The following is a 26,054-nucleotide window of genomic DNA, read 5'->3' as shown; positions in this document are numbered from 1 at the left end:
GCTGGGCAGACTGGATGGGCCGTTTGGTCTTCTTCTGCCGTCATTTCTATGTTTCTATGTTTCTAAGTTGCGCGCAAATGACCCCCAAAGGCCGGCGTGTCCGACTGGAAAAGATGGAGCATTTGTTTGCCTCAAAACACTCTGCTCCATCAACCCTAGTGCAGGGCGCGCCGAGTTGAGGAGGTCCAACTACCTCAGACCCCTCTCTGTTGTCGCCCTGCCAGAAAGACCGTGGAGCAGGTGACCATCCGTCACTGACGTCGACCCATTCCAAAACCTCTGTTTCATTGTCCTCGGTGCCGGAGAAAGACCGGGCCGAGCACTGTGCAAAACATCGTCACCAGCACCGACGTGCATCCCCGTCCAGTGCCGGCACCGACACCGCAATGGCATTGGCCTTGACCGAACCTCGCGAAGGGGGCCCGAGGAGAGGAGCCCCCAACCTCCTCTGGACCAGGGACCCTGAAACGTTCCCCACTGATATCGGTGCCGGGGTACCGAGCCTTCACAGACTCCTGTGGAGGCTCCGGTAATGCCTAGCCTGCCTCCTACCCCAGGCGCAGTGTTATCCACGCCAGCCTTTAGGGAGGAATTGGACCGATTGTTCCAACAGGCAGTGCTGAATGCCCAATCGCCACCGACACCGGCCCCCATACCGGCACTGGCACCCTCGATGTTGGCACTGCTCCTCAAGTGCTTGGACACCCTCAAGGGTACCCTACCGACTTAACCCGCTTCATTGGACCTGCTGGCACAGAGTCAACCACCGATGTCTCCCCCGATCCCGATTCCAATTCCAGGTTCTTCGGAGGAGGAAGATGTGGCCCCTGGCTCAGTCCCTGCATGGGACCCGCCAATGCCAGAACCTATTCCAGGGCCATCAGGTCTACTGGTGCCTCGGCACACCTCACTAGCCTTGGTGCCCTCGGTGCCAGCACCGCCTCCTTCGAAGTCGGTGCCGCCTGCCTCAATGCCACCTCACCATCCATCGGTGCCGCCTTCCCGCCCTCTCAGGTTTTGTGTTTTCCCTCCATCTGGAGGTCCGGTTGGTGAAGGGGAGACTCCCTATGATCCATGGGACAATGCATCCTCTGACCACTCCTCACAAGCTTCTGAGGAACGTCTATCGGAGCCTTCACCCCCAGAAGAAAGGCATCATTCCCCTCTGGAGGACCTCTCCTTTGCCAGTTTTGTCAAGGAGATGTCTGAAACTATTCCATTCCAACTTGTAATGGAGGAGGATGCTCGGCACAAAATATTGGAGGTTTTACAATTTGTAGATGCTTGAAATGAGGTAATGGCAATTACAGTGCACGAAGTTCTTCTCAACCTCTTACACCGCCTCTGGGAACACCCAGGTACTGTGCCTCCAGTCAATAGAAAGACCGATGCCACGTACCTGGTATAACAAGCTCCGGGGTTTCAAAAGAGCCAATTGCCCCACCATTCTGTGGTTGTGGAAACAGCCAAAGGCCAAAAGATCCTGCCCACACTCCTCTGCCCCTCCTGGAAAGGAACAGAAAGCGTTGGATGCATTAGGGCGCGCAGTGTATTTCAAGGGTTGATGTTAATTGCTCGCAGAGCAGTGTACCAACTCTACATGACCCAATATAACAGGAATCTCTGGAAGCAAGTCCAGGAATTCTCAGAAAACCTACCACAGCAATTCCAAGAGGGCTTAGCATCCATCCTCCAGAGAGGATTGGAGGCGGGAAGCATGAGGTCAGAGCAGCCTATGACTCTTTCGAGACAGCGTCCAGAGTCTCCGCAGCCAGAATTAGTGCCAGACACTGGGCCTGGCTCAAAGCCTCGGACCTACGCCCAGAGGTTCAGGAAATATTAGCTGATCTCCCCTGTACAGGAGAAAATCTGTTTGGAGACAAGATCCAGGATGCAGTGGCCCAGCTTAAGGATCATCATGAAACCCTGTGTCAGCTATCTACTACCATCTTAAATGCCCCTTCCGGAGCCCATAGGGGCCCACGTAGGGACACTAGGAAACAATTTTACAGGCCTCATAGGTCCAACCCTCCTGCATCCCGGGCTCGGACAGCTTGGCCCCCTCAGAGAGCCCAAACTCATCAACAGAGGACTCCTAGAGTGCAGCCAGTTCCCCAAGCTGGACCTGCAGCTGGATTTGACGCCTATCCAGAGAGCAGCAGTCACCCCCCTCCCGAACCCACAACCCAGCTTACCAGTGGGAGGCCACCTCTGCCACTTCGCCGCCAATTGGCACCCAATTACCACCAACTGATGGATATTATCCATCATAACCCACGGTTACCGCCTAAATTTTTCAACTATGCCGTTGGACTCCCTGCCCATCCCGGTGTGGAGCCTGGACAATCACACAGTACTTCTCGAGACAGAGCTCTCAGCCCTTCTGTGTGCCAGAGCCATAGAACAGGTTCCCTGGACTCAGCGGGGAAGAGGGTTCTAATCCTGGTATTTTGTAATCCCAAAAAAGACCGGCGGCCTTCGACCTATCCTCAACCTTCGGGTGTTAAACAGGTTCCTCCACAAAGAACAGTTCAGAATGGTGTCCTTGGGCACCATTCTTCTACTCCTACAACAGGGGAATTGGCTCTGCTCTCTGGATCTACAAGATGCTTATGCCCATATTGCAATCTTTCCTCCTCATCACAAATACTTGTGATTTGTACTGGGACGCCGGCACTTTCAGTACAGGGTACTACCATTCAGCCTCGCCTTGGCGCCCAAAGTATTCACCAAGTGCCTGGCAGTCGTGGCAACACAGTTACGCCACACAGGTGTCCATGTCTTCCCGTACCTGGACGACTGACTCCTCAGAAGCCCATTCAGAGAAGGAGTCCGCCACTCCCTCCACCTCGCTATAAGGCTTCTCCAGTCACTGTGCTTTCTGTTAAATTACCCAAAATCTCACCTGACTCCGTCGCATGAGCTGTCCTTTATCGGATCGGACTTAGACACCACCATGGCCAGGGCGTTCCTCCCCAACGAACGCACAACTACACTGTCCAACCTAGCCAGCTCGATCCGCAGCCGGCAAACAGCCTCTGCTCATCTGCTACTCACATTGCTAGGTCATATGGCGTCAACGTTGCACGTCACTCCAGTTCAATCAGACAACCAAGTAGCAATGTGGTACCTGAACAAACAGGGGGGCATGGGCTCTTATTTGCTCTGCCAAGAGGCGGCGCAGATTTGGGCCTGAACCCTGTCGCATTCCATACTACTGCGAGCTACTTATCTGGCAGGTACACAGAATGTAGTCGCGGACCGCCTCAGCTGGACTTTCCAGTCCCATGAGTGGTCTTTGGATCTCCCTGTTGCGAGCTGAATCTTCCACCGGTGAGGTCAGCCGGACATCGACCTCTGTGCACCCAAACAGAACCGCAAAGTGGAACGGTTCTGCTCCCTATAAGGGACCAAAGAGCACCAACCATGGATGCCTTCACCCACCCCTGGAACACAGCCCTGCTATATATGTTCCCTCCAATTCCGCTAATAAGCAAGACTCTCGTGAAGCTACAAAAGGTCCAAGACTCAATGATACTCATAGCCCCCTGTTGGCCACGCCAAATCTGGTTTTCCATTCTTTGCGACCTCTCTGTCGCCTGGTATGGCACCCAACCTCATTACACAGAACCATGGCAAATTGCGCCACCTGAACCTCCAGATCCTGTCCCTGACAGCCTGGATGTTGATACTACAACCCCTTGACCTTTCTACTAATGGCTCGCAAGTCCTGGTAAGTTTGCGAAAGCCTTCTACGTGCAAGTGTTATCAGTCTAAATGGAAGAGATTCTTCTTGTGGTGCACAGAGAAGGGCTTTGATTCCTTCTCTTGCCCCACGCTGAGACTCCTAGACTATCTCTGGCCTCCAGGCTTCTTCCATCTGAGTACAGCTGAGTGCCATCTCTGCTTACCATCGAGGTGTAGTGGGACAACCCGATATTGGCGCAACCCCTTGTAGGGCGCTTCATGAGAGGCTTGCTGCAGCTTAAGACTCCACTACGTCCACCGGTTGTAACCTGGGACCTCAACGTAGTGCTAGCACGGCTCATGCGTCCTCCGTTTGAGCCCCTGCACTCCTGCAAATTCAGACACCTCACTTGGAAAATTATTTTCCTAGTGGCGATTACATCCGCTCGCAGGGTCAGTGAGCTGCAGGCCCTGGTGACCTATCCTCCCTACACAAGATTCCTCCATGACCGGGTGGTACTGCGCACTCTCCCTAAGTTCTTGCCTAAGGTGGTAACTGACTTCCACTTAAATCAGTCCATTGTGTTGCTCACTTTCTTTCCAAGGCCTCACACTCAACCAGGTGAGCGGGGTTTGCATACCTTGGACTGTAAGCGTGCGCTCGCCTTTTACTTGGACTGCACCACAGCCCACAGGCAGTCCACCCAGCTATTTGCTTCCTTTGACAAAAACAGACTTGGAGTTGAGGTGGGCAAACAGACCTTACCTAATTGGTTAGCAGACTGTATTGCTTTCTGCTACCAGCAAGCAGGCCTTCCACTTGAGGGATGAGTGAAAGCGCACGCAGTCAGGGCCATGGCAACGTCAGTAGCACACTTTCGTTCAGTACCTATTGCTGAAATCTGCAGGGCCGCAACGTGGAGCTCTCTCCACACTTTTGCAGCCCATTACTGTCTAGATAAGGTTGGTCAACAGGACAGCATCTTTGGCCAATCTGTCCTACGAAATTTGTTTCCAGTGTAAGAACCCAACTCTTCCTACCTAGGGTCCACTGTGAATTTCAGGCAGCCCCTTTGTTGCCAACAGCATCTCCGTTGTTGTGCCTATTGTGCATTTTTGGGTGCTGGTTGGCCCGCTATGTTCCAAGGCAGCCTGTTGCTTGCTATTCACCCATCAGTGAGGACTACCATCCTGCTTGTCCTGGGAGAAAGAAGAGTTACTTACCTGTAGCAGGTATTCTCCCAGGACAGCAGTATGTTAGTCCTCACGAAACCAGCCCGCCACCCCGCAGAGTTGGGTTCGATTACGTTTTCTTATTTTATTTTTTTTGCTTGTGCTTTTTGCTGTAAAATGAGACTGAAGGAGGACCCCGTGTGGCCAAAGGGTTAGTAGCAAGCTGGGCATGCTCAGTGTGCTAGTCAAAGTTCTAGAAACGAACATCCTGCTGTCCTGGGAGAACACCTGTTACAGGTAAGCAACTCTGCTTTTCATCTAAAATTGTCTCCAGTTACTTCTAAATGTGTCTAGTTTTGTTCTGAGTTGCTAATGATGGATATGATGTTATGAGTCTCTTTTGTTTAAAAATTGTCAAAAAAATGAAAGTAGATAAAATTTTTCAGTAGGCAAGAACAATTTGAAATAAAGAGTTTGCCAGTGAGAAGATCTCAGAATCAGATTATTTTCTCCCCATATCTACCTAATTCTGTGTCATCTGTACTTCTGGAAAACCTGCTTTCTGCATTCTTTAAGTTTTAGATAATACATTTTCTGCTCATCATAAACAGCTGCTGGATTGTATTTCCTAAAGGGTAGATTTTCAAAAACTTGTGCACATTAAAAATGAGGGATACATGCGTGGCTGGGCCCCTTTGAAAATGCGCGCAGTGCGCGGAAGGCACAGCCACGCGCATAACCCCTATTATGTGCAGAACTGCTGGGCCTCTTTGAAGGGGCAGTCCTGGGGGCTGGGAGGGGCAGATTGGGAGCGGGCCAGGACAGCGCCATTCATTGCTGTCTTGGAGCCTTGCGCGCTGGCCAGCGCGCAGTTTACTTCAAGTCGGGCCTTGAAGTAAGTTCGAAGTAAAAAAGGAAAAACGTAGGACTTAAGGGTTGGGGAGGAGAGGGGAAGGGAGATTAGGGTAGAGGGTAGGGAACTGGGGAAGGTTGGGATGCGACGCTGCGTGGAGATTGCATAATTCACTATGCACATGCGCGCGCGTGGATTATAAAATCCGGCATACATGTGTGTGCAGCCCCTGGATTTTATAACATGCTGGCGCATGCATGATATAAAATTGGCACTTCCATGTGTGCGCGCTTCTTTAAAAATCTACTCCTAAGTGTTTTGGGTCCACATCAAAATGCCTTCCTAGTGCATTTAGTGCAACTTTAGGGCAAAAATTGTACTATTTTAAAATTGTGCAAACAAACTGACTTATAGTGCTTTCACACTTTTCCGCCCTACTTTTCCATAAAATTTAAATCTGACTGTACCCTTTTTTGTTTCCATAAAATTTGTTCCCAGCATTAAGTTCAATTTAACTATTTTTCAGTTCCTTCATGGTTGCCTCAGGAAGAGTAAAATTAATTTTAAAGAAGTTTAAGGGCCACTGAATTATTTGAGGTGTAGGAGACTTTAACATCTTTCTCAAGAGGGAGAAGTTCTAGATCTGCACATACACCTCCAAACAGATTCTTCTTCATAGGGGCTGCTTTGAATATTGTTTTAGAGTATGAATTACATTTGCTTTATTCTCCCCATACTCAGTTCATGAATTGATTTCCAAATCAAGGATTTCTCATACTTATTACAATACTAGTGAAAACTGCCTGGTGTTGCTTGGGTTGTCTGGTCCATAACAGCTATAAATTTTGAAAGTGAAAAAAAGTGAAAACAATAAATATTACATTATTTTGTTAAGTCATTAATAGAAAGCATATAGACACTTAGGGAACCTCTTTATAAACTATATTGACATTATATTAGATATCTCTCATTGCCCAATCTCAGAGAGCGCTAAATAGCGATTGTTACAGAGGAAGATTCAGGTGGCGCAAAAGCACCGGTTCCAGAACAGATCCCTGGGACACTACACTATTTACTGTCCTCCATTAAGAGAACTGATCAGTTAGTCTTGCTCTCAGTTTTCTTTCTTTTAACCAGACTCACACAATCAGGGCTGCCTGACACCAGAGGAAAAGGTCTGCAGCATGGCAATGGCAGTTCCCATCCTGTGACAGCCAAAAAAGGAGATGCCATTCCACAGAGGCAGAAGAAGGGGTCTGCTGTTACCTAAAGAAGATTCTCTGTGTATGTGAATGTATATATGTATGTAAGTGGAAAACTGTGGGTGTTGAGCCTTATTATGTGTGTATATATGTGTGGTAGCCTGTGTATGTGTGTTTGGGAGCATGTGTATATTTGTGTGTGTGTGAGAGCCTGAGAGACAGGGCTTTGCAGACAGAGCATATTAGCAAAATGTACCCATTATAGCTCGGGTTGTCTGGTTTAAAATTGATGTCCATTTTCAAAACCAAACAAAAGTGGAAAAGATAAATATTCTTGTAATGTATTAACAAATTAAGATAAAAACTTGTATGTGTTTGTATATGTGTGAGAGCGAGAGAGCTTGGGTGTGTGCTTGAAAGATAGGGCTTTGCAGATATAACATATTGTCTCTGTACAGTGCATGTTCCACTGTTCAGGGCACCATCTGATAGCCACAGACAGACACAACAGGGTGACTTATATCCAGTACATCAGATGGTGCATTCATTTCAGTCATCCTTACTGATCTCTTGAGCTCAAGGACAGCATCTTCAAAAGAGTATAAGTATCTTACATAGCCTAGTCTCTCTTTCATTAAGGTTTGAGAAGCAACTTGATGCTGGGTCTCTTTTTCTTCATACAATATTAGACAGTTGTGAAAGAGCTTTCCAATAATTGCTTGCAGACAAGCAGTCTGCAATCCTTGATACACATGTGGTTTCATCTCAAGTTCTTGACACAAAAATGGGATGGACTTACCACAAGTTTGAAACTTGTGAGCAATAGTGCCAATCATCAGGGCTTCAACCCTGGCTACCATCCATTTATGCATCTTTCATATATGTTCATAATTCAATCATCTTCCTAAAAATATCTTTCTAAAGTGGAGAGTATCACACACATTTCTCTGTGCAATATTAAGTTTCTAAAATAGAAAATAATTTGTTTAGCACTTACAAAGAATTACTTTCTACTCCTCCACCCGCCTTATACACTGTTTTTTCCATTCCCAGTTTTCTAAGAAAAATGGAAATATTTTTTATGTGGATTTTATTCAGCTTTTCAAATTCCATTTAGGATTACAAAAAGTGGAACTTCTTAGAATAAGAGGGATGACAGCCCCTTCCTTTTCTCCTTTTAGGGCATATAAGGGAAGGTTTGGATTAAAAACAACCATTCCATAGCTTAGTCCTATTCTCGTAGGACAAGCAGGATGGTAGTCCTCACATGTGGGTGACATCATCCAATGGAGCCCGGCACAGAAAACGTTTGTCAAAGGTTCTAGAAACTTTGACTGGCAGACTGAGCATGCCCAGCCTGCTGCTATCCGCGCGTCCATGCGAGGTCCTCCTTCTTTTCCACGGTGCAGTAGCCTCGCAGTGGTGGAGCTCCAACTCCTTGAAATTGTAATCAACTTTTTCGAGTGTTTTTTCTGCGCCGGGTCCCCTTTTGCGGTTGGTATCCCTCCATTCTGGTAGGTACCCTTGTTTTCAGTCTTTTTTGTCATTCTTCGAAGTCGATTCCTGGCCCTTGCAGCGTGGTGCCCGTCGGCCATGAACCGTGCACCGGCCTCTTTTTTCAATGGTGTCGTCAGGTTTTCGTCGGTGCCCCCAGTGCCCGCGGACCATGTCCATCATGGATCCGCACGAGGTCTGTAACCTCTGCCTGGAGGCCTCGCACGATGTCCACGGGTACTGTTTGTGTGACCAAATAACACCCATAGGGCGTCAAGTGCACCTAGAAAAATGGAGAAGCTCTTCGAGACTCTGAAATCTTCCACTCCTGCTTCAGTGTCATCGATGCCCAAGGATCACGGGGAATTGTCTCCGTCTCTTCCCCTGGAGATCCCACTATCCAGCACCCCTAAGGATCGGGGAGAGGGAGATCGATTCTTGGTGGTCTCTCCCCTCCCGCAGACCTTGGCATCATCGTCATCCTCGGTGCTGAAGAAAGACCGGGCCGAGCGATGGAAGTCCAGGAAGTATCGACACCGGTCACCATCTCGGCACGGTTCCGGTTCTGGAGCGGCATCGGTGGCTGCCGAGCCACCATTGAAGCGGCACTGGCCCCATCCTCCGGTGTCCCCAGTAGTCCAAGGCGTTCCTCACTGACTACGATGCAGGGCACCGTGCCACCTCAAGAACCCGAGGGTGCACCGACGACGCCTTGTCCCCCTCCATCAGTCCTGATCACTCGGGCCCTCCAAGGAGGATGAAGCCTCGGGGACTGGGCACTCTTGCCTGCAGTTCCCTTGGCTGCCGCCGGTTCCCCCAGCTTACCGCGGTCAATGCCCCCTCAATGCTGAGGGTTCCATCGATGCCGTCAGTGCCCCCGTGGCCTCCGGTGCCTTGGGGCCCAGATCCGCTGTCCCTCATGGTCCCCACCCTGGGCCCCAGTGAGGAGGAGGTTCCTTTTGACCTGTGGGGTGATGACTCTTCAGACTCATCCTCGGAGCTCTCTGACGACCCCTTCTCAGAGCCTTCTCCGCTGGAGGAGCGACATCGATCTCCACCCGAAGACCTGTCATTTGCAAGCTTTGTAAGGGCAATGGCAGAGGCCATCCCCTTCCAGCTCCTGTTGGAGGAGGATACCCGTCATAAGATGCAAGGAAATCGTGGCAGTGCCTATCCATGACATCTTTAAGGAGCTCCTCCTCCGTATGTGGGAACACCCAGTGTCGGTGTCCCTGGTCAACAGGAAGGCTGATGCCACCTATTTGATACAGTAGGTTATGGGCTTTGAACAGCGGCACCTCCCCCACCTGTTGGCGGTTGTGGAGTCTGGCCTGAAGAAAGCTAGAAGTTCTTGGACGCACGCTTCCACCCCTCAGGGTGCGTCCACAGGAAACTCGATGGCATAGGGAGGAAAATGTTTCAAGGGGCCATGCTGGTGGCCCGCGTTGCGGCCTGCCAGTTGTATATGACCCAATACAGCCGCAGTCTATGGAAAGAAGTCCAAGACTTTGCGGAAGGCCTTCCCCAGCAGCAGCAGGAATCTCTTGCAGCCATTGCCACGCTGGGCCTTGAAGCGGGTAAGCACTAGGTGAGGTCCACCTATGACATGTTCAAAACTGCAGCCCACCTGGCGGCTGGAGGTGTTGGCGCCAGACGGCTGGCTTGGCTCCAAGCCTCAGGACTCCAGCCAGAAATTCAAGACAGGCTCGCAGATCTCCCCTGTACAGGCAAGATCCTGTTTGGGGACAAGATGAAGGAGGTCATGGAGCAGCTGAAAGATCAGCATGATACTCTTCAGCAACTCTCCTTCAGCCCCTCAGAAGGCCCTTCCTCTGCCAGGAAGACCTCCAGGCTGGGCTCTTGCAAGCCTTTTTACCGGCCAAGGAAATACTATCCTCCAGCTGGCTATGCTTGCTCGCCTCGGACCAGTTCCAGTGGTCGCGGCCAGCAGCAGTGGGTTCCAAGAACCCAACCAGCCCCCCAGCAGGCCCCATCTACAAGCTTTTTGACTGGCGGCAAGGGGCCACGAGCCAGACGCCGATTCCTCTGGCGGTTGATCCCCCAGTCAGTAGTAGGCTACTTTGCTTTGCCTGCCATTGGGAAGCAATCACTTCAGCAGGCTCCCAGAGACCACTCCCCCCTGTTCATCATGGGGTTCACCCGCCCATCAGGTTGTCCTTCAATCGGAACTTTCCGCCCTTCTAGCAGCGTGCACAGTAGAACAGGTCCCCCACGAACAGCAGGGCCACGGCTTCTACTCTAGGTTCTTCCTCATTCCGAAAAAGAACAGCGGCTTGTGCCCCATTCTCGACTTCAGGGCGTTAAACAGGTTTCTCGTAAGAGAAAAATTCAAAATGGTTTCTCTAGGCATGCTGATCCCACTCCTCTGAAGAGGAGACCAGCTTTGCTCCCTCAAATTAAAGGAGGTTTACGCCCATATTGCAATTATCCCCAACCACAGGAAGTACCTCTGCTTCCTGGTGCGGACAGCACATTTTCAGTACAAAGTGCTGCCCTTTGGGCTGGCATCAACCCCACGCGTCTTCACCAAATGCTTGGCGGTGGTTGCTGCCTACCTCAGATGTCGTTCGGTCCATGTTTTTCCATACCTGAATGATTGGCTAATCGGTACTCGCTCCGGGGCCTTGCAAGTGCTGGCTCTGATGGTTCAGACCCTGCAGACGTTGGGATTAATCATTAACTTCCCCAAGTCGCATCTCTGCAGCTAGACTTCATAGGTGCCAGGTTGGACATAGCACAAGCAAAGGCTTTCCTGCCCAAGGACCGGGCAGTCGCCCTCTCCTCACTAACCACCCTCGTTCGCAACACTTTCTGGAGCTTCAGATGATCTGGTACGCCTTGGGGCCTTCCAGGACAGGCTGTCCTCCAAGGTCATCCTCATCAGAACGGACAATCAGGTGGCGATGTGGTACATCAACAAGCAGGGCGGCACTGGCTCGTTCCTCCTCTTGCCAGGAGGCAGTACAGGTCTGGGATTGGGCCCTTTCCAGAGGGATGTAGCTACTGGCCACCTACCTGCCGGGTCACCTAAACACACTGGCAGACCGCCTCAATCAGTCCTTCCAGCCCCATGAGTGGTCCCTGAGCCCTGCGGTGGCAGCCAACTTGTTCCGCTGCTGGGGTAGGCCGGACATGGACTTGTTTGCTTCTCCCTGCAATCATAAGGTGAGCAGATTCTGCTCCCTGATTCCAGGGAAGGGCCATCCGGCCTGTGTTGCCTTCTCTCTTCACTGGGGGCAAGGTCTTTGTACACGTAACCCCCTGTTCTGCTCCTCTCGAGAACTCTGATGAAACTGCAAGAAGACGGGGGGGGGGGGGGGGGACCATGATCCTAGTGGCACCCACCTGGCCAAGGCAAATGTGGTTCCCTCTTCTCCAGGACCTGTCAGCGAGCGCACCTGTCCTGCTGGGGATGGCTCCCAACCTCATATCGCGGAACCGGGGCACCCTGCGCCACCTGAACCTCCGGGCTCTGGCCCTCACGGCATGGATGTTGAGCGCATGATCCTTCAGCCTTTGCAGCTCTCGGATGGCATTTTTTCAGGGTCTTGATTGAGTCCCAGGAACCTTCCACCCGGAAGTCTTACAGCTTGGTGGAAGCCTTTCTCCATCCGGTGCAGTGGCCATGGACTGGACCCCTTCTGTCCGCTCCCCCGCCTGCTGGATTACCTCTAGCACCTGTCCGAGTCTGGCCTCCAAACCAGCTTGGTCCCCGTGCACCTCGGTGCACTCAGCACCTTCCACCACGGTGGTGCTGGTGTGCCCGTTTTGGTCCAGCCTCTTGTCGGACGCTTCATGCAGGGCCTCGTTCAACTAAAGCCCCCGCTTTGACCTCTGGCAACCCCATGAGATCTCAATGTTGTCCTGGCGAGGCTGATGCGGCAGAAGTTCGAGCCTCTTAAGTCCTGTGACCTGAAGTTCCTCACCTGGAAACTATGTTCCTGGTGGCGATCACTTCCACTCGCAGAGTCAGTGAGATCCAGGCCCTGGTTACGTACTCTCCCTATACGAAATTCTTCCATGATCGAGTGGTGCTGTGTACGTATCCCAAATTTCTGTCTAAGGTGGTGACTGCTTTCCACTTCAACCACCTTATTCCTAAGGCCTCATTCCCACCCAGGGGAACGTGCTCTCCACACCCTGAACTGCAAGCAGGCACTTGCTTTCTGTTTGGATCATACAGCAGCCCATAGACAGTCCTTCCAGCTTTTCGTGTCGCTTGACCCCAATAGCCTGGGAGCAGCGGTGGGGAAACAAACCTTGTCAAACTGGCTAGCGGATTGAATTGCCTTCTGCTATGAGCAGGCAGGCTTGCAGCTGGCTAGCAGGGTGAAAGTTCACTCTGTGCAGGCTATAGCGGTATCAGTGGCTCACCTGCTTGTGGTCCCTGTTGCTGAAATTTGCAGAGCCGCAACCTGGAGTTCTCTCCACACATTCGCTGCTCACTACTGCCTTGACAGGGATAGTCATCAGGACAGCGCTTTTGGCCAGTCCTGAATCCAACTGTCTCTGATCATGCTCTTTGTGGGACCAGACCGCCCCCTGTTTTCCTACAGTGCCGCAGTTGTGTTGTGCCCGTTGGCACCTTGTTTGGCTTCTGTGGGTCTCCCTGGTTGAATGGGGCAGACTGGAGCTCTGTAAGCATCCACATGTGAGGACTACCATCCTGCTTATCCTAGGAGAAAGCACAGTTGCTTACCTGTAACAGGTGTTCTCCTAGGACAGCAGGATGTTAGAATCCCGCCCGCCTCCCCACGATGTTGGGTTCACCTTCGGTTTGTTGTGTTATTTTTTCCTCGCTTGTATTTTTTGCTATATTATGAGACTGAAGGGGGACCTCGCGTGGACGCAGGTGTAGCAGCAGGCTGGGCATGCTCAGTCTGCAAGCCAAATTTTCTAGAAACTTTGACAAAAGTTTTCCATGCCGGGCTCCATTGGATGATGTCATCCGCACGTGAGGACTAACATCCTGCTGTCCTACTGTTATAGGTAAGCAACTGCGCTTTCTGTTTGTTTTTTGTCTGTATTATTCTTGAGGAATTTTTGCACTGTATAGTTTGAAATTTGTGTGTGGGATTTTCCTTTCCTGTTTTTTTCTCTGTTTCTGATTCTATGGGACTAAGGACTTGATACCTTTTCTTTCCTTTCCTTTCTTACAGGCCGATACAGTAAAAAACGCGGGAGAGGGGGCAAGCAACCGCTCTCCCAACGCGCGCACAGGCCACGCTCCTGTGCATGCGATACAGTAAAACAATTTATTTAAATTAGGCCCGGCGGTAAAAAGAGGCGCTTAGGGACACTAGCGCGTCCCTAGCGCCTCTTTTCGGACAGGAAACAGCGGCTGTCAGCGGGTTTGACAGCTGACGCTCAATTTTGCCGGCATCGGTTCTCGAGCCCGCTGACAGCCACGGGTTCGGAAACCAGACGCCGGCAAAATTAAGCATCTGGTTTTTGAGCCGCGGGCCTATTTCAAATCTTTTTTTTTTTTATACTTTTTTAAACTTTCGGGACCTCCGACTTAATATCGCCATGATAGTTTTTACTGCTTTTCTGTGCACTTTCCCAGTACCTGGAGAAGTAAAATGGACCTGGAGATGTAAAATGTGCGGCTTGGCTGCACATTTTACTTACTGAATCACGCGGGAATACCTAATAGGGCCATCAACATTCATTTGCATGTTGCGGGCGTTATTAGGTTCGGGGGGGTCAGACGCGCGTTTTGGATGCGCTATTACCCTTACTGAATAAGGGGTAAAGCTAGCGCGTCGAAAACGCACGTCTAAATGCCGGCTAACAGTGCGCTCCGTCGAAGTGCACTGTACTGTATTGGCCCGTTAGTGATAGGGGAAAGGCCGGTTTGTGCCATTTTGAAAAATGGCTGCTGTCGGGCACAGAGCCCAAGCGATGCTTTGGGCCCACACTATACCACCGGAAACTTCTAGGTGAGTAAGGGTGGTTCTGGGGAGTGAGCTGGGGGGCCACAGTATCACCAGGGATTCTTTACTGAGAAAGAGGGGGAGGGTTGGGGGATGCACTGGACCACCAGGACTTCTTTTTAGAGAAGGGTGGTGCGGGCTGGATGCTTTTAGTGAAGAGGAGGAATTTGGGGTCGAGGTGGGGCTTGTACCAAGGCTACAGAGTGACTTTGCTTTTTACTTTACACAACAGCCATCTCCAAGAGCAGCGGGGGGAGGGAGTCTGTGCAGACCCTTGGGGCTTGTATCTACTTTTGGGGCTGGCTTACTCGGGACTATTGGCTCCATTAAGGTAGAGCCTCAGGACGTGCATTAATGTTCCAAGGCTCCCAGGGGAATTTAATTACAACTGAAGAGTTGTAGCTAACTTCTAATCAAATAATACGGCTTGCAATTTTTTCAACAAGCCACATTATTTGATTTGCGATAACGCTCTACTGCATGCGATAATTACAGCATTGTGGCGGTAAAATTTAAATGAGGGAAAGGAGAGGGGTTAGGGCGAGGTTTGGGCGGGGTTAGGGAAATGTTTTTTCCTGTACCGCTGCGGGCGATAATGTTTTAGACATCATCGCTGGCAGTAGCGCTGGAAGTAACACCACCTTTTACTCTATAAATCTCGTGGAATGATGAATCCCCCTAGAAGTGAGGTGCCTCCACGAAAGAGCTTTCATTAAAAAAGCATTAAAGACCCACCCCTTCAAAAACGCTTTCCCAACATGAAGTGAAATCTATTCTCCCCTACGCTACTCCCTTCTGAAGTTCCTTTAGCTTCCTGAATTACCTGTAAATTTTCCCTGCGATCCCTATTGCTCAAGCTATCCTATGTTCGATATTATTCATAATGTCTTAACTACTTAAAAGTGACGTTATTGTATGCCTGTAATTTCCATGTGTGTCCATGCTATATGATGTTTGGCTTTACCCATTTTGTTGATGCACTTAACAGTTTCTTTCATTAGCTTGTTGACATATTATGTGTGTTCCTAATGTATCCCGTTCTGAACGTAAGAAGGCGGGTAATAAATGCTTTTAAATAAAATAAATAAATATATTTTTTGTTTTACAACTTGCATGTTCTCCATAGCAAAAGTAAAGTTACGCGGCAGGGGACTTTATTTATGTGCTATTTTTGTTTTACAACTTGCATGTTCTCCATGCAGCAGGGGACTTTATTTCTGTGCTAATTTCAAGTTGAAATTCAGGAACGACCAAGGCCCGCCCAGACCACGCTCACGCCCCTGACCCCTTTTTTGGAACGTTTTATTTGTATGCATAGCGGGAGATACCGGCGGCTTTTTAAAATCTGCTTGGCACGCACCAGCTCGACTTCTGCGCATATCTCCCAGTTTTGGCATATACCAGGCTTTTAAAATTCACCTTTTAGTCTTTACTTTCTGAAGAGTTTTCCCTTTCTGTATGATAAGTGTTTATGAAGTCATAAACCTCGCATCTAAAGATATTCATGATCTGCTTCAGTCTGGATCTTGCCCTCTACTTTTCATGGAAGAACCGTTACCAAGGTCTCCAATGACCTGCTCAAGGTACCATCCGATTATTCGGCTTGATATGTAAGCATAAAAAGTTTAAGTTATGCCTTTTTCATATTATACTTTGATTTTATGTTTGAACAATTTATGATGTTTTTACTCTTGCAATCTGCTTCATATGCTGTGTGCTTGTGATGAGGGTGGACTATAAATTGTAATAAATTCAAATTCAGAGTGTATTAGCAAAACGTACCCAGCATTGCTTGATTTGTCTGGTTCACAGCTGATGTAAATTTTCAAAACCAAACCAAAGTGGAAAAAGATAACTATTCTTTTAATGTATTAACAAATTAACCAGGCCATTCATTAAAATACGTTAGGGCCCTAACGGAAAATGTTTTTATCATACAAGGAGAGAGAGAGAAACAGTATAGAGTCAATGCTATCTATCTATCTATGTTCTCTCTCTCTCTCTCTCTCTCTCTCTGTGTATATATATATATATATATATATATACATACATTTAATTCCTCTGACTGTGTGTGTAAAAGCACCCCCCCCCCCAACCTGCCCGAGTTGAAAGTGTACCCTTTTATGGTGGTTATATATACAGCATGTCACATTGATTTCATACAGTCTAGTCTCTCACTCTCTCTCTCTTTTCCTGTGTGTGAGAGAGAGGGCTTTTCAAAGTATATTAGCGAAAAGTACCTGGCATTGTCTGGTTCATGTACATTTTGAAAAGTGGAAAAAATAAATATTCTTTTACTATATTAACCAAGTAAGAGAAGAGCTTGTGTGTCTGTGTGTGTGAGAACTTATGTGTGGGTACCTGAGAGACAGGACTTTGAGACAGACTATATGGTCTTTACACAGTGCACCTTCCACTGTTCAGGGCACCATTTATTTATTTATTTATTTATTTATTTATTTATTTAGGGTTTTTATATACCGACTTTCTCGATATACAAATCAAATCAAGACGGTTTCCAAAGAACAAAACTTTCGCCGTAAGGCGTTACATTAAACAATAGATATAGTATTGAACAGGTAATGTGCGGCTTTACATTAAACAATCCACATATTGAACAAAAGAACGAAAATCAATAAATATTAAAAATTAGATGTGATAGATATATACAATATATGACAATAATATTGTCAAATAACATGAATAAATGATAGGTAAAAGGTCGGTATTGGGCTTTGTATTGAGCTATTTTGCTCTTTGATCGGAGTCGAAGTGTTCCTGCGATTCCGGGTAGGCTTGCCGGAAGAGCCACGTTTTTAGGTTTTTCTTGAATGTTAGATGGCAGGTTTCAAGTCGCAGATCAGGCGGTAATGAGTTCCAAAGGGTGGGTCCGGCTGTGGAGAGTGCCCTTTTAGCTAGCGAAGTTTTAATCGGAGGAGCATATAAAGAACCTTTATAATTATATCTGATAGGTCTTTTTGATGTGTGAAGGCGGAGTTGCGAGGTAAGATTTAAGTGGGCGCTGCCCATAATATCCTTGTGGATCATTGATAATGTCTTGAAGGTGATTCTAGCTTTTATGGGAAGCCAGTGGAGGTAGAGCAGAATTGGAGTGATGTGGGCTCTTTTGTTGGTGTTGGTGTTGGTGAGTAACCTCGCCGCAGCATTTTGTACCATCTGGTGGCCACTGACACACAACAGTGTGACCGACACAAACCTTACGTTTCATTATGAAGTAAAGTATGAACTAAATTAATTACAGGACCACAAGTTTTTTGTTGATGAGAGTATGAAAAACGGTTTGTAAACTTACCTATATCCAGTAGCTAGAATGGAGTTTGTCTGCTTCAGGGTTCCATTTGTAAGGGCTGAGTCTTGAATGTATTTGGGAAGGTGATGATTAATCATGGAGCTGAATTCTAGTGACCACTTCCCCAGTAATTATTCCTCAGAACACAGCTTGCATTGTTTCTTTTTTTTTCTGTGGGTAAGACGTGAGTTGTCGCTTTTTTTTTAGCTAAGTATATCCATGGAGGGAAAGGTCTTTAAAATACAAGATAATTTTTATAAGGCAGTCAGCAACCAGCAGCAGCAGTAAAGGAGCCCTGCCATCCAAGCCACTTGCTTTGTTGAATTTTTGTTTTGCTTATTTTCTGCATATTTTAGTCTTTCCTGTAATAAATTTAACCCCACTGACTATTTCTTCAAAAAACACTGAGACCCGTACATTTCCAAGTCACTAGTTCAAATATGGTTCATGTCAGTGGTAAACATAAGTTGTTACCATATGAAAGCAGTTTGGTGGCTTAGGTGAAATGAGTTGGTGATCTCAGCCTAGCTCTTAGTGTACGCAACTGTTTTAAGTAACTATAGGCTGGTTTCTAACAACGTTTTTGGGAAAATCACTGAAAAAGTGTTTTTAAATCAGCTACAGCAGTTTATAGAAGAGTTAGGTGGTTTAGATCTCTCAGTCCAGGTTCAAGAAATGTTTTAATACTGAAACTATGTTAGCAGATTTGCTTGATGACTTCTGTTTAGATTTAAAAAAAGAACAAACTTTGTTGCTTGTCCTTCTTTATTTCTGATCATCTTTTGACACTGTCAGCAATATAATATTACTGACCCAGTTATCTAAGGAGTGAAAAGGCTGTCTTTCCAGTGCCATCCATCTTTCTTAGAATATTGAATTCAAAAGGTTTTATCCTAAAGAAACAATCGCTCTTGCATTCCACTAGCAACATTAGACCTGAACAATAAACAAGCTGCAAGAAATGACCATTTACTGATCCAGAAATGGTGATAATATATTACAATAATAATTTGTATGTACATTGTGCCACATATGAAATCCCAGTATGCTTTGCAAACAGGCTGCATAATTCTTATGTACTGTTGGCACCCTTTTATGTACCTTGGCAAGATGAAAGTTTTCGTTACATTTGCTGAGATTTGAACCTGTGAAGGATTGGGTATATACATATACTTGGTCTAAAGCTGATACCTCAGAGCCTGATTCAAGCCCGAACCACTGTAAATGCCCTCATATAGATAGGATTTAAGTTATTTGAGACTTTTTCCAGCACATAAATCTTCTTTGTACAAGATAGGCACTGACATATAGGTTTGGATCCTGCTTTAGATAGTAATGCTATTAATAGAATTTAATAGCAATAAAGTAAAATGTATATTTACAAACCTATGCATTGACAATCTGTTTTCTCATTCCAGATTTACAAAGTCAGATAGAAAATGTTGGATTAAATTTTCAGAAAGCAGCAGCAGAAATGGAGTATTACAAGGAAATGTACATGTAAGGTATTTTCTTTTCCTCTATGTAATGATAATTTGTGGGTCAATATTCAAAGGGGTTTCTCCAGCTAACTCCCAGAGTCAGCCAGACAAACCCAAGGTTTAAATTTCGTGCCTTGCCTTGAATGGTCAAATTTTAACCAGTTAATCATTACCTGAAGATTTGACTGGATAAGAAAGAAGCAATGCAGGGGTATTCTGGGGATCTGGCTTAAGTTTATCTGGCTAGCACTGATATTCAGCACTAGACAGATAAGTTATCCAGCTAAATCTTATTGGAACATTTGCCTTCCTAAGGATAGTAAGATAACAAAAAATAATATAGCAAGCCTCGCGCCCAATTCCCTCCCCCTCTGCACCCTCCAGTATATATAAAAAATGTAGTGTATGAACACCTAATCCACACCCCTTCAACCCCATACCAAAAAATGAATCATTGGCCAAATCAACCTCCCACACCCTCACTCCAAAGCCTCCCACCCCACTCCTAAACCCTGTTGAAGCCCAGCAAGAAAAGGAGAGGCTCTGACAGCTATCGATACTTAGTAATCAATTATTCACTTCACTCGAGGTGAAGTAGCCCATCTCCATTCAGAATTTACTGACAGGAAGCAACCATTGTCTATTCAGTACTGAGTTCTGAACAGCGATGGGCTGCTTCACCCTGGAGTGAAATGAATAACTGAATACTAAGTGCTGGTAGCTGTCAGAGCTATTGACACGTGGTATTCAGCCCATCTGGATGAATTAAGAACGTCACTACCTCCCATGGGGCTTCCAGGGCACGTTTGGAGGTGGGGATTGGTGATTTTGCCTATGATTTTTTTTTTCTCACAGGACAAGCAGGATGGTAGTCCTCACATATGGGTAACATCATCAGGATGGAGCCCAATCACGGAAAACTTTTGTCAAAGTTTCTAGAACTTTGACTGGCACCACTGAGTATGCCCAGCAAGCCACAAACTCTGCATCCAGCAGGGGTCCCCCTTCAGTCTCTTTTTTTCCGCGCAGCTTTAGCCACGCGGAGTGAGGAGCTCTCTCACAGATTCCTGACAGGAATTTTCTTCAGGGATTGTTTTTCGAATTTTCAAATTTTTTCACCCCATCCGGGGTCCCCCTGTCCACCGTCAATACCCACGACCATAAGGTAAGCTTTACCTCGACTTTCGGTCAGTTACCGACGGTTCCAGTGTTTAGGCCCGATGGTCACTGACTGTGCTGTGGCCTAAATTTGCGATGGCAATGATGGTGATGGGTTTTCGTAGGTGCCTTGACTGTCCTCGGACAACGTCTATCACAGACCCTCACCAGGTTTGTGTATTCTGTTTGTGCCCTACCCATGATGTGGACACATGTACCAACTGTGAACAAATGACCCCTAAGGGGCATCGAGCCAGGTTAGAAAAGATGTGGCTGTGCTGTTCCATACAAATCAGCGCCCGCCTTCTAAAACCTCCAAGTCATTGACACCGTCGCCTGCCAATTCTCGTCCTTGGTCAGATACCGATGACTCTCGATCGATGTCGAAGACTACAGCTTCTACGTCCTCGTCACCAAGCACGGGCAAGTCCGACCATCGGGACAAACATTGCCATCGGCATCGGAAAACTTCGCTATCTGACTCAGGCGCACCGGTGGCCTCGACTTCGGCATCGACCGAGCCACCGCGGAAGAAGGCCGATGCCGAGGCGCCCCAAACCTCCTCCAGACCGGGTACACCGAGGAATTCCCCGCCTTCGGTGTGGGCAGCAGCCAAGACTCCACATTTTATTTTATTGTAAACCGATATGATGGAGCCCTGATATGTCGGTATATAAAGAATAATAAACTATAAACTATACTCCTGTGGACCCTCTGGTGATGCCCATCCAGCCTCCCACTCCGGAACTCCATCAACACCGAGGACGATTCCGATCCTGGCACCAGATCCGATGCCGCCGATGCTCGCACTATTACTTGACAGACTTGATGTCCTCATTGGTGCTCTGCTATCGGCATTGGTAAAACACCAATTCGTCACGAACCATCGACACCCATCCATTTCTCCTCGTCGGAGGAGGGAACATCAATGCCAGATCTGATTCCAGGGCCTTCTGGAGTAGTTCCACCGAGGTCTCCACCGAGGTCACCGAGTCCCTTGGTGCCCCCTTTGCCTCTGATACCGTATCAACCTTTACCGATGCCGCCGGTGCCTCCTTCGGTGCCCCGACCTCCTCTGGCTGGAGAAGGTTCTTTTTTACCATCTGGAGGCCCATTGGATGCTGGGGATCAACCCTACCAGCCTTGGACCGATGATTCCACGGACTCCCAGGACACTGGAGATATCCCATCTGAACCTTCTCCTCCAGAGGAGAGGTGAAGACCCCGTCGGAAGACCTCTCCCTCATAAATTTTATCAAAGAGATGGCAGAAACCATTCCATTTACCCTCCAGACTGAAGAAGACTCCAGACACAAAATGCTGGAAGTCCTTCAGTTTGTAGATGCACCTAAGGAGGTAATGTCCATCCCGGTTCATGATCTGGATCTTGATCTTGATCATGATCTTGATCTTCAGCGCAACTGAGAGCACCCAGTGACGGTACCACCTGTCAACCGTAAGTCTGATGCTACTTATCTAGTCCAATCAGCACCTGGCTTCCAGAAAACTCAACTGGCCCACCATTCAGTGGTGGTCGAATCTGCTCAGAAGAAGGCCAGAAGACCACGGCCTCATTCTTCCGCGCCTCCTGGGAAGGAGCAGAAATTCCTTGATGCTTTTGGTCGTAGAGTCTTTCATGGCTCTATGCTAATTTCCCATATTGCGGCCTACCAACTTTATATGACACAATACAACAGGAATTTATTTAAGCAGTTGCAGGAGTATTCTGATTCCCTTCCAGACCAGTTCCAGACCAGCTCAATTTGATTCTCAAAAAGGGCCTTGAGGCTGGCAAACATGAAGTGTTTGCCAGCCTCAAGGCCCTTTGCCTCCATCCTCCCAGTATTCTCCCTCCCCCTGCTCATTTTCTGCTTGCACTAAGATGTCTTTTAAACTGATGTAATTTAAAGAAATGATGTTTATAAGTTTACAAGTTTTTTTAAGTTACCTACATTACTATGGTTATTCTTCTCTTCTCTCATTCTGCCCTTTCTGTTCTATCTTTTTCTCTCCTGCCTGCCCCCTCTTCCCCCTTTTCTCATCTGCCCCCTTTCCTCGTTCATTGTAATTCCTCCTTTCCGCGTTATTTGTAAACCGGTGTGATGTGTCCCACGAACATCGGTATATTAAAAGTTCTTAAATAAATAAATAAATAAATAAATAAATAAATAAAGTGTGGGCTGCTTATGACATCTTTGACACTGTGTCCAGGGTGTAAGCAGCTGGAATAAGTGGGCATGTCTAAAATCCTCTGATTTGCACCCAGAAGTTCAGGAGCGGTTAGCGGACCACCCCTGCACGGGAGATAATCTCTTTGGTGAGAAGATTCAGGATACTGTAGCACAGCTCAAGGATCATAATGAGACTTTGCGTCAACTCTCTGCTGGGCACACGGAGTTCTCCTCCTCTTCTAAATGGACATTCAGAAGGGAGGCAAAAAGATCTACCTTCAAAGTGTACAGATACTACCCTCCTCCAGCTCGGTCTTGTCCAACCAGACTCTATCAGAAGGCTCAACCTCGCCAGGCCTCAGAAGACACAACCAGCTCCACAACCTGGTCCTTCCTCGGGATTTTGACTCCCCACTAGAGAGCAATTGTCGACTTCCTCCTCTGCATCCCTGCTAGTAGGCGGCCGTCTCTGCCACTTCACCAACAAGTGGCACACAATCACCACAGATCAGTGGGTCCTGTCGGTCGTAGCTCAAAGTTACCATCTAAACTTCCTGTCACTACTGGTGGACTCTCCACCTCGTCCAGGGTGGAATTCCACCGACCACTCTCCACTTCTAGAGGAGGAAATAACATCCTTCCTACAAGCCAATGCCATAGAACAGGTTCCCCCTCTACAAAGGGGAAAGGGCTTCTACTCCCGGTATTTCCTAATACCAAAATAAATCGGGAGGCACTCGTCCAATCGTAGATCTTCGTGCGCTAAACAAGCATCTACGGAAAGAGAGGTTCAGGATGGTAACCTTAGGCTCCCTACTCCCTCTTCTCCAACAGGGAGATTGGCTTTGCTCTCTAGATCTACAAGACGCGTATATGCATATAGCAATAACCCCGTCTCACAGGAAATACCTTTGGTTCCTCGTCGGAAGCAGGCACTTCCAGTACCGAGTACTTCCGTTCGGTCTTGCATCGGCACCTCATGTCTTTATGAAATGCCTGGCAATAATAGCAGCATACTTGAGGCGGCTAGGCACTCACATCTATCCTTATCTGGATGATTGGTTATTGAGGGCCCCATCCGTGGAGGCAGTTCTTCACTCCCTCCATCTCACTTTGCGACTACTACTGTCATTGGGATTTCTAGTCAATTATCCAATCTGACTCCATCTCAGCTCCTCTCCTTCATTGGAGCAGATCTCAACACTTTCCAAGCAAAAGCTTTTTGTCCAAAGGACTGTGCGCATACTCTTGCAATGCTTGCAAACTCTATACGAACTTGCCGAACCAGAACCGCTCGTCTTCTTCTCATTTTGTTGGGCCACACGGCGTCCTCGGTCCATGTTACACCATTGGCTCGCCTTGCCATGAGAGTAGAGCAGTGGACATTAAAGTCCCAGTGGTCTCAGGCCCACTATCCAATGTCCAACATTGTCCATGTCATCAGGCAACTTCATCTCTCGCTAGCTTGGTGGATCCAGGAGTCCAATCTGGTCAGAGAACTACCTGTCCAATCTCCAGAGCCCTAGATAACACTGACAACGGATGCTTCCACTCTAGGGTGGGGAGCCCATGTCAACAACCTGCAAACTCAGGGAACCTGGTCTGCAGCAGAATCACATCAGATACATTTTCTGGAGCTCAGGGCAATAAGATATGCCCTTATAGCCTTCAAGGATTGCCTCTCCAACAAAACAATTCTAATCCAAAGAGACAACCAGGTAGCGATGTGGTACATCAACAAGCAGGGAGGAACCGGCTCTTACCTGCTATGTCAGGAAGTAGCACAAATCTGGGCTACAGCTTTCTCATTCCATGCTACTGAGAGCGACCTACCTGGTGGGCGCAGACAATGTACTAGCAGACAAACTCAGTCGCACTTTTCATCCCCACAGGTGGTCCCCACAAGTGGCGGAAAGCATATTCCAGAAGTGGGGGTATCCGACTGTAGACCTCTTTGCGTCGATTCACAACCGCAAAGAAGAGAACTTCGGCTCACTACATCGCAGTCAGAGAAGACCACCAAGAGACGCCTTCACCCTCTCTTGGGCAATGGGTCTCCTGTATGCCTATCCCCCACTTCCTCTCATAAGCAAGACTCTCGTGAAGCTACGACGGGACAAGGGCTTCATGATTCTCATAGCCCCTCACTGGCCACGCCAGGTGTGGTTTCCCATCCTTCACGACCTCTCAGTCTGTCCACAAATTCGCCTAGGCGTAGATCCGTTTCTGATATCACAGAACCAAGGACAGCTGCATCATCTGAATCTCCAGGCCCTATCACTGACAGCCTGGATGTTGAAAGGCTGATATTACAATTGCTCAATTTCACGGACCCAGTATCCCATTTCCTGGTAGCTTCACGAAAGCCTTCTACAAGGAAATCTTATCATTCCAAATGGAAGAGGTTTTCCTTATGGTGCACATCAGAGGGAATAGATCCCTTTACCTGCCCCACTACGAAGTTCCTAGACTACCTCTAGCACCTCTCAGAGTCTGGTCTACAAACTTCCTCCATTAGGGTTCATGTCAGAGCGGTAGCCATTTTCCATAAAGGTATAGGAGATGTCGCGATATTGACACAACCCTTGCTGGCACGTGAGGGCTTGCTTCACCTCAATCCCCATTTGCATCCTCCAGCCCCTTCTTGGGACCTCAATGTGGTTTTAGCACGGCTCATGAAACCTCCGTTTGAGCCTCTGCACTCCTGCGAGCTGCGTTATCTTACTTGGAAAATGCTCGCTCTTCTTGCTATGACGTCCGCTCACAGGGCCAGTGAGCTACAGGCGCTGGTAACATACCCACCTTACACAAAATTTCTCCATGATCGTGTGGTGCTTCACACTCATCCTAAATTTTTACCAAAGGTAGTCTGAATTTCATTTGAATCAATCTATTATCCTACCTACTTTCTTTCCAAGACTACACTCACATCCAGGTGAGTGGGCTCTGCATTCCTTGGACTACAAGCGCACACTAGCCTTTTATTTGGAACTCACTGCAGTCCATAGGAAGTCCACCCAGCTGTTTGTCTCCTTTGATAAAACTAAACTGGGAATCCCGGTGGGCCGCAGACCCTGTACTCCTGGCTGGCGGACTGTATTTCTTTCTGCTACCAGCAAGCAGGCAATCCACTCCAGGGAAGCATTAAAGCGCACTCTATTAGAGCAATAGCAATGTCGGTAGCACACCTTCGTTCTGTACCTCTTGCTGACATCTGCAGGGTTGCTACATGGAGTTCTCTCCATACCTTCCCAGCTCATTATTGCCTGGACAAGGCTGGCACCCAAGATTCTCTCTTTGGCCAGTCTGTTCTGTGCAATTTATTCTCAGCTTAATACCCAACTTCCTTCCAACGGCCCGCTGGGAATTTCAGGCTGCCCTCATATCCAAAACCACTCCTGTTGTTGTGCCTGTTGCACGTCTTTGGGTGCTTTTGGTACATTACTCGGCATCCTCAGCTCGCTATTCACCCATATGTGAGGACTACCATCCGTCTTGTCCTGTGAGAAAGTGAATTGCTTACCTGTAACAGGTGTTCTCCAGGACAGCAGGATGTTAGTCCTCATGA

At 47.9% G+C, this 26,054-nt stretch overlaps 1 protein-coding gene across 6 annotated transcripts in view; it reads left to right on the top strand.

The window, feature by feature from the left end:
* Positions 1-26,054, top strand: part of LEKR1 (leucine, glutamate and lysine rich 1) — a 515,362-nt gene that overhangs the window by 304,737 nt on the left and 184,571 nt on the right. For all 6 annotated transcript variants that reach the window (XM_029615748.1, XM_029615750.1, XM_029615751.1 and 3 more), the window contains one exon: positions 19,095-19,176. In XM_029615748.1, the coding sequence (XP_029471608.1) occupies positions 19,095-19,176 (82 nt within the window). The remainder of the gene's footprint in view (positions 1-19,094; positions 19,177-26,054) is intronic.

The sequence above is a fragment of the Rhinatrema bivittatum genome, chromosome 9 (genome assembly GCF_901001135.1).
Source record: "Rhinatrema bivittatum chromosome 9, aRhiBiv1.1, whole genome shotgun sequence".
Classification (NCBI taxonomy): domain Eukaryota; kingdom Metazoa; phylum Chordata; class Amphibia; order Gymnophiona; family Rhinatrematidae; genus Rhinatrema; species Rhinatrema bivittatum.
This window is presented reverse-complemented; position numbering and strand designations above follow the sequence as displayed.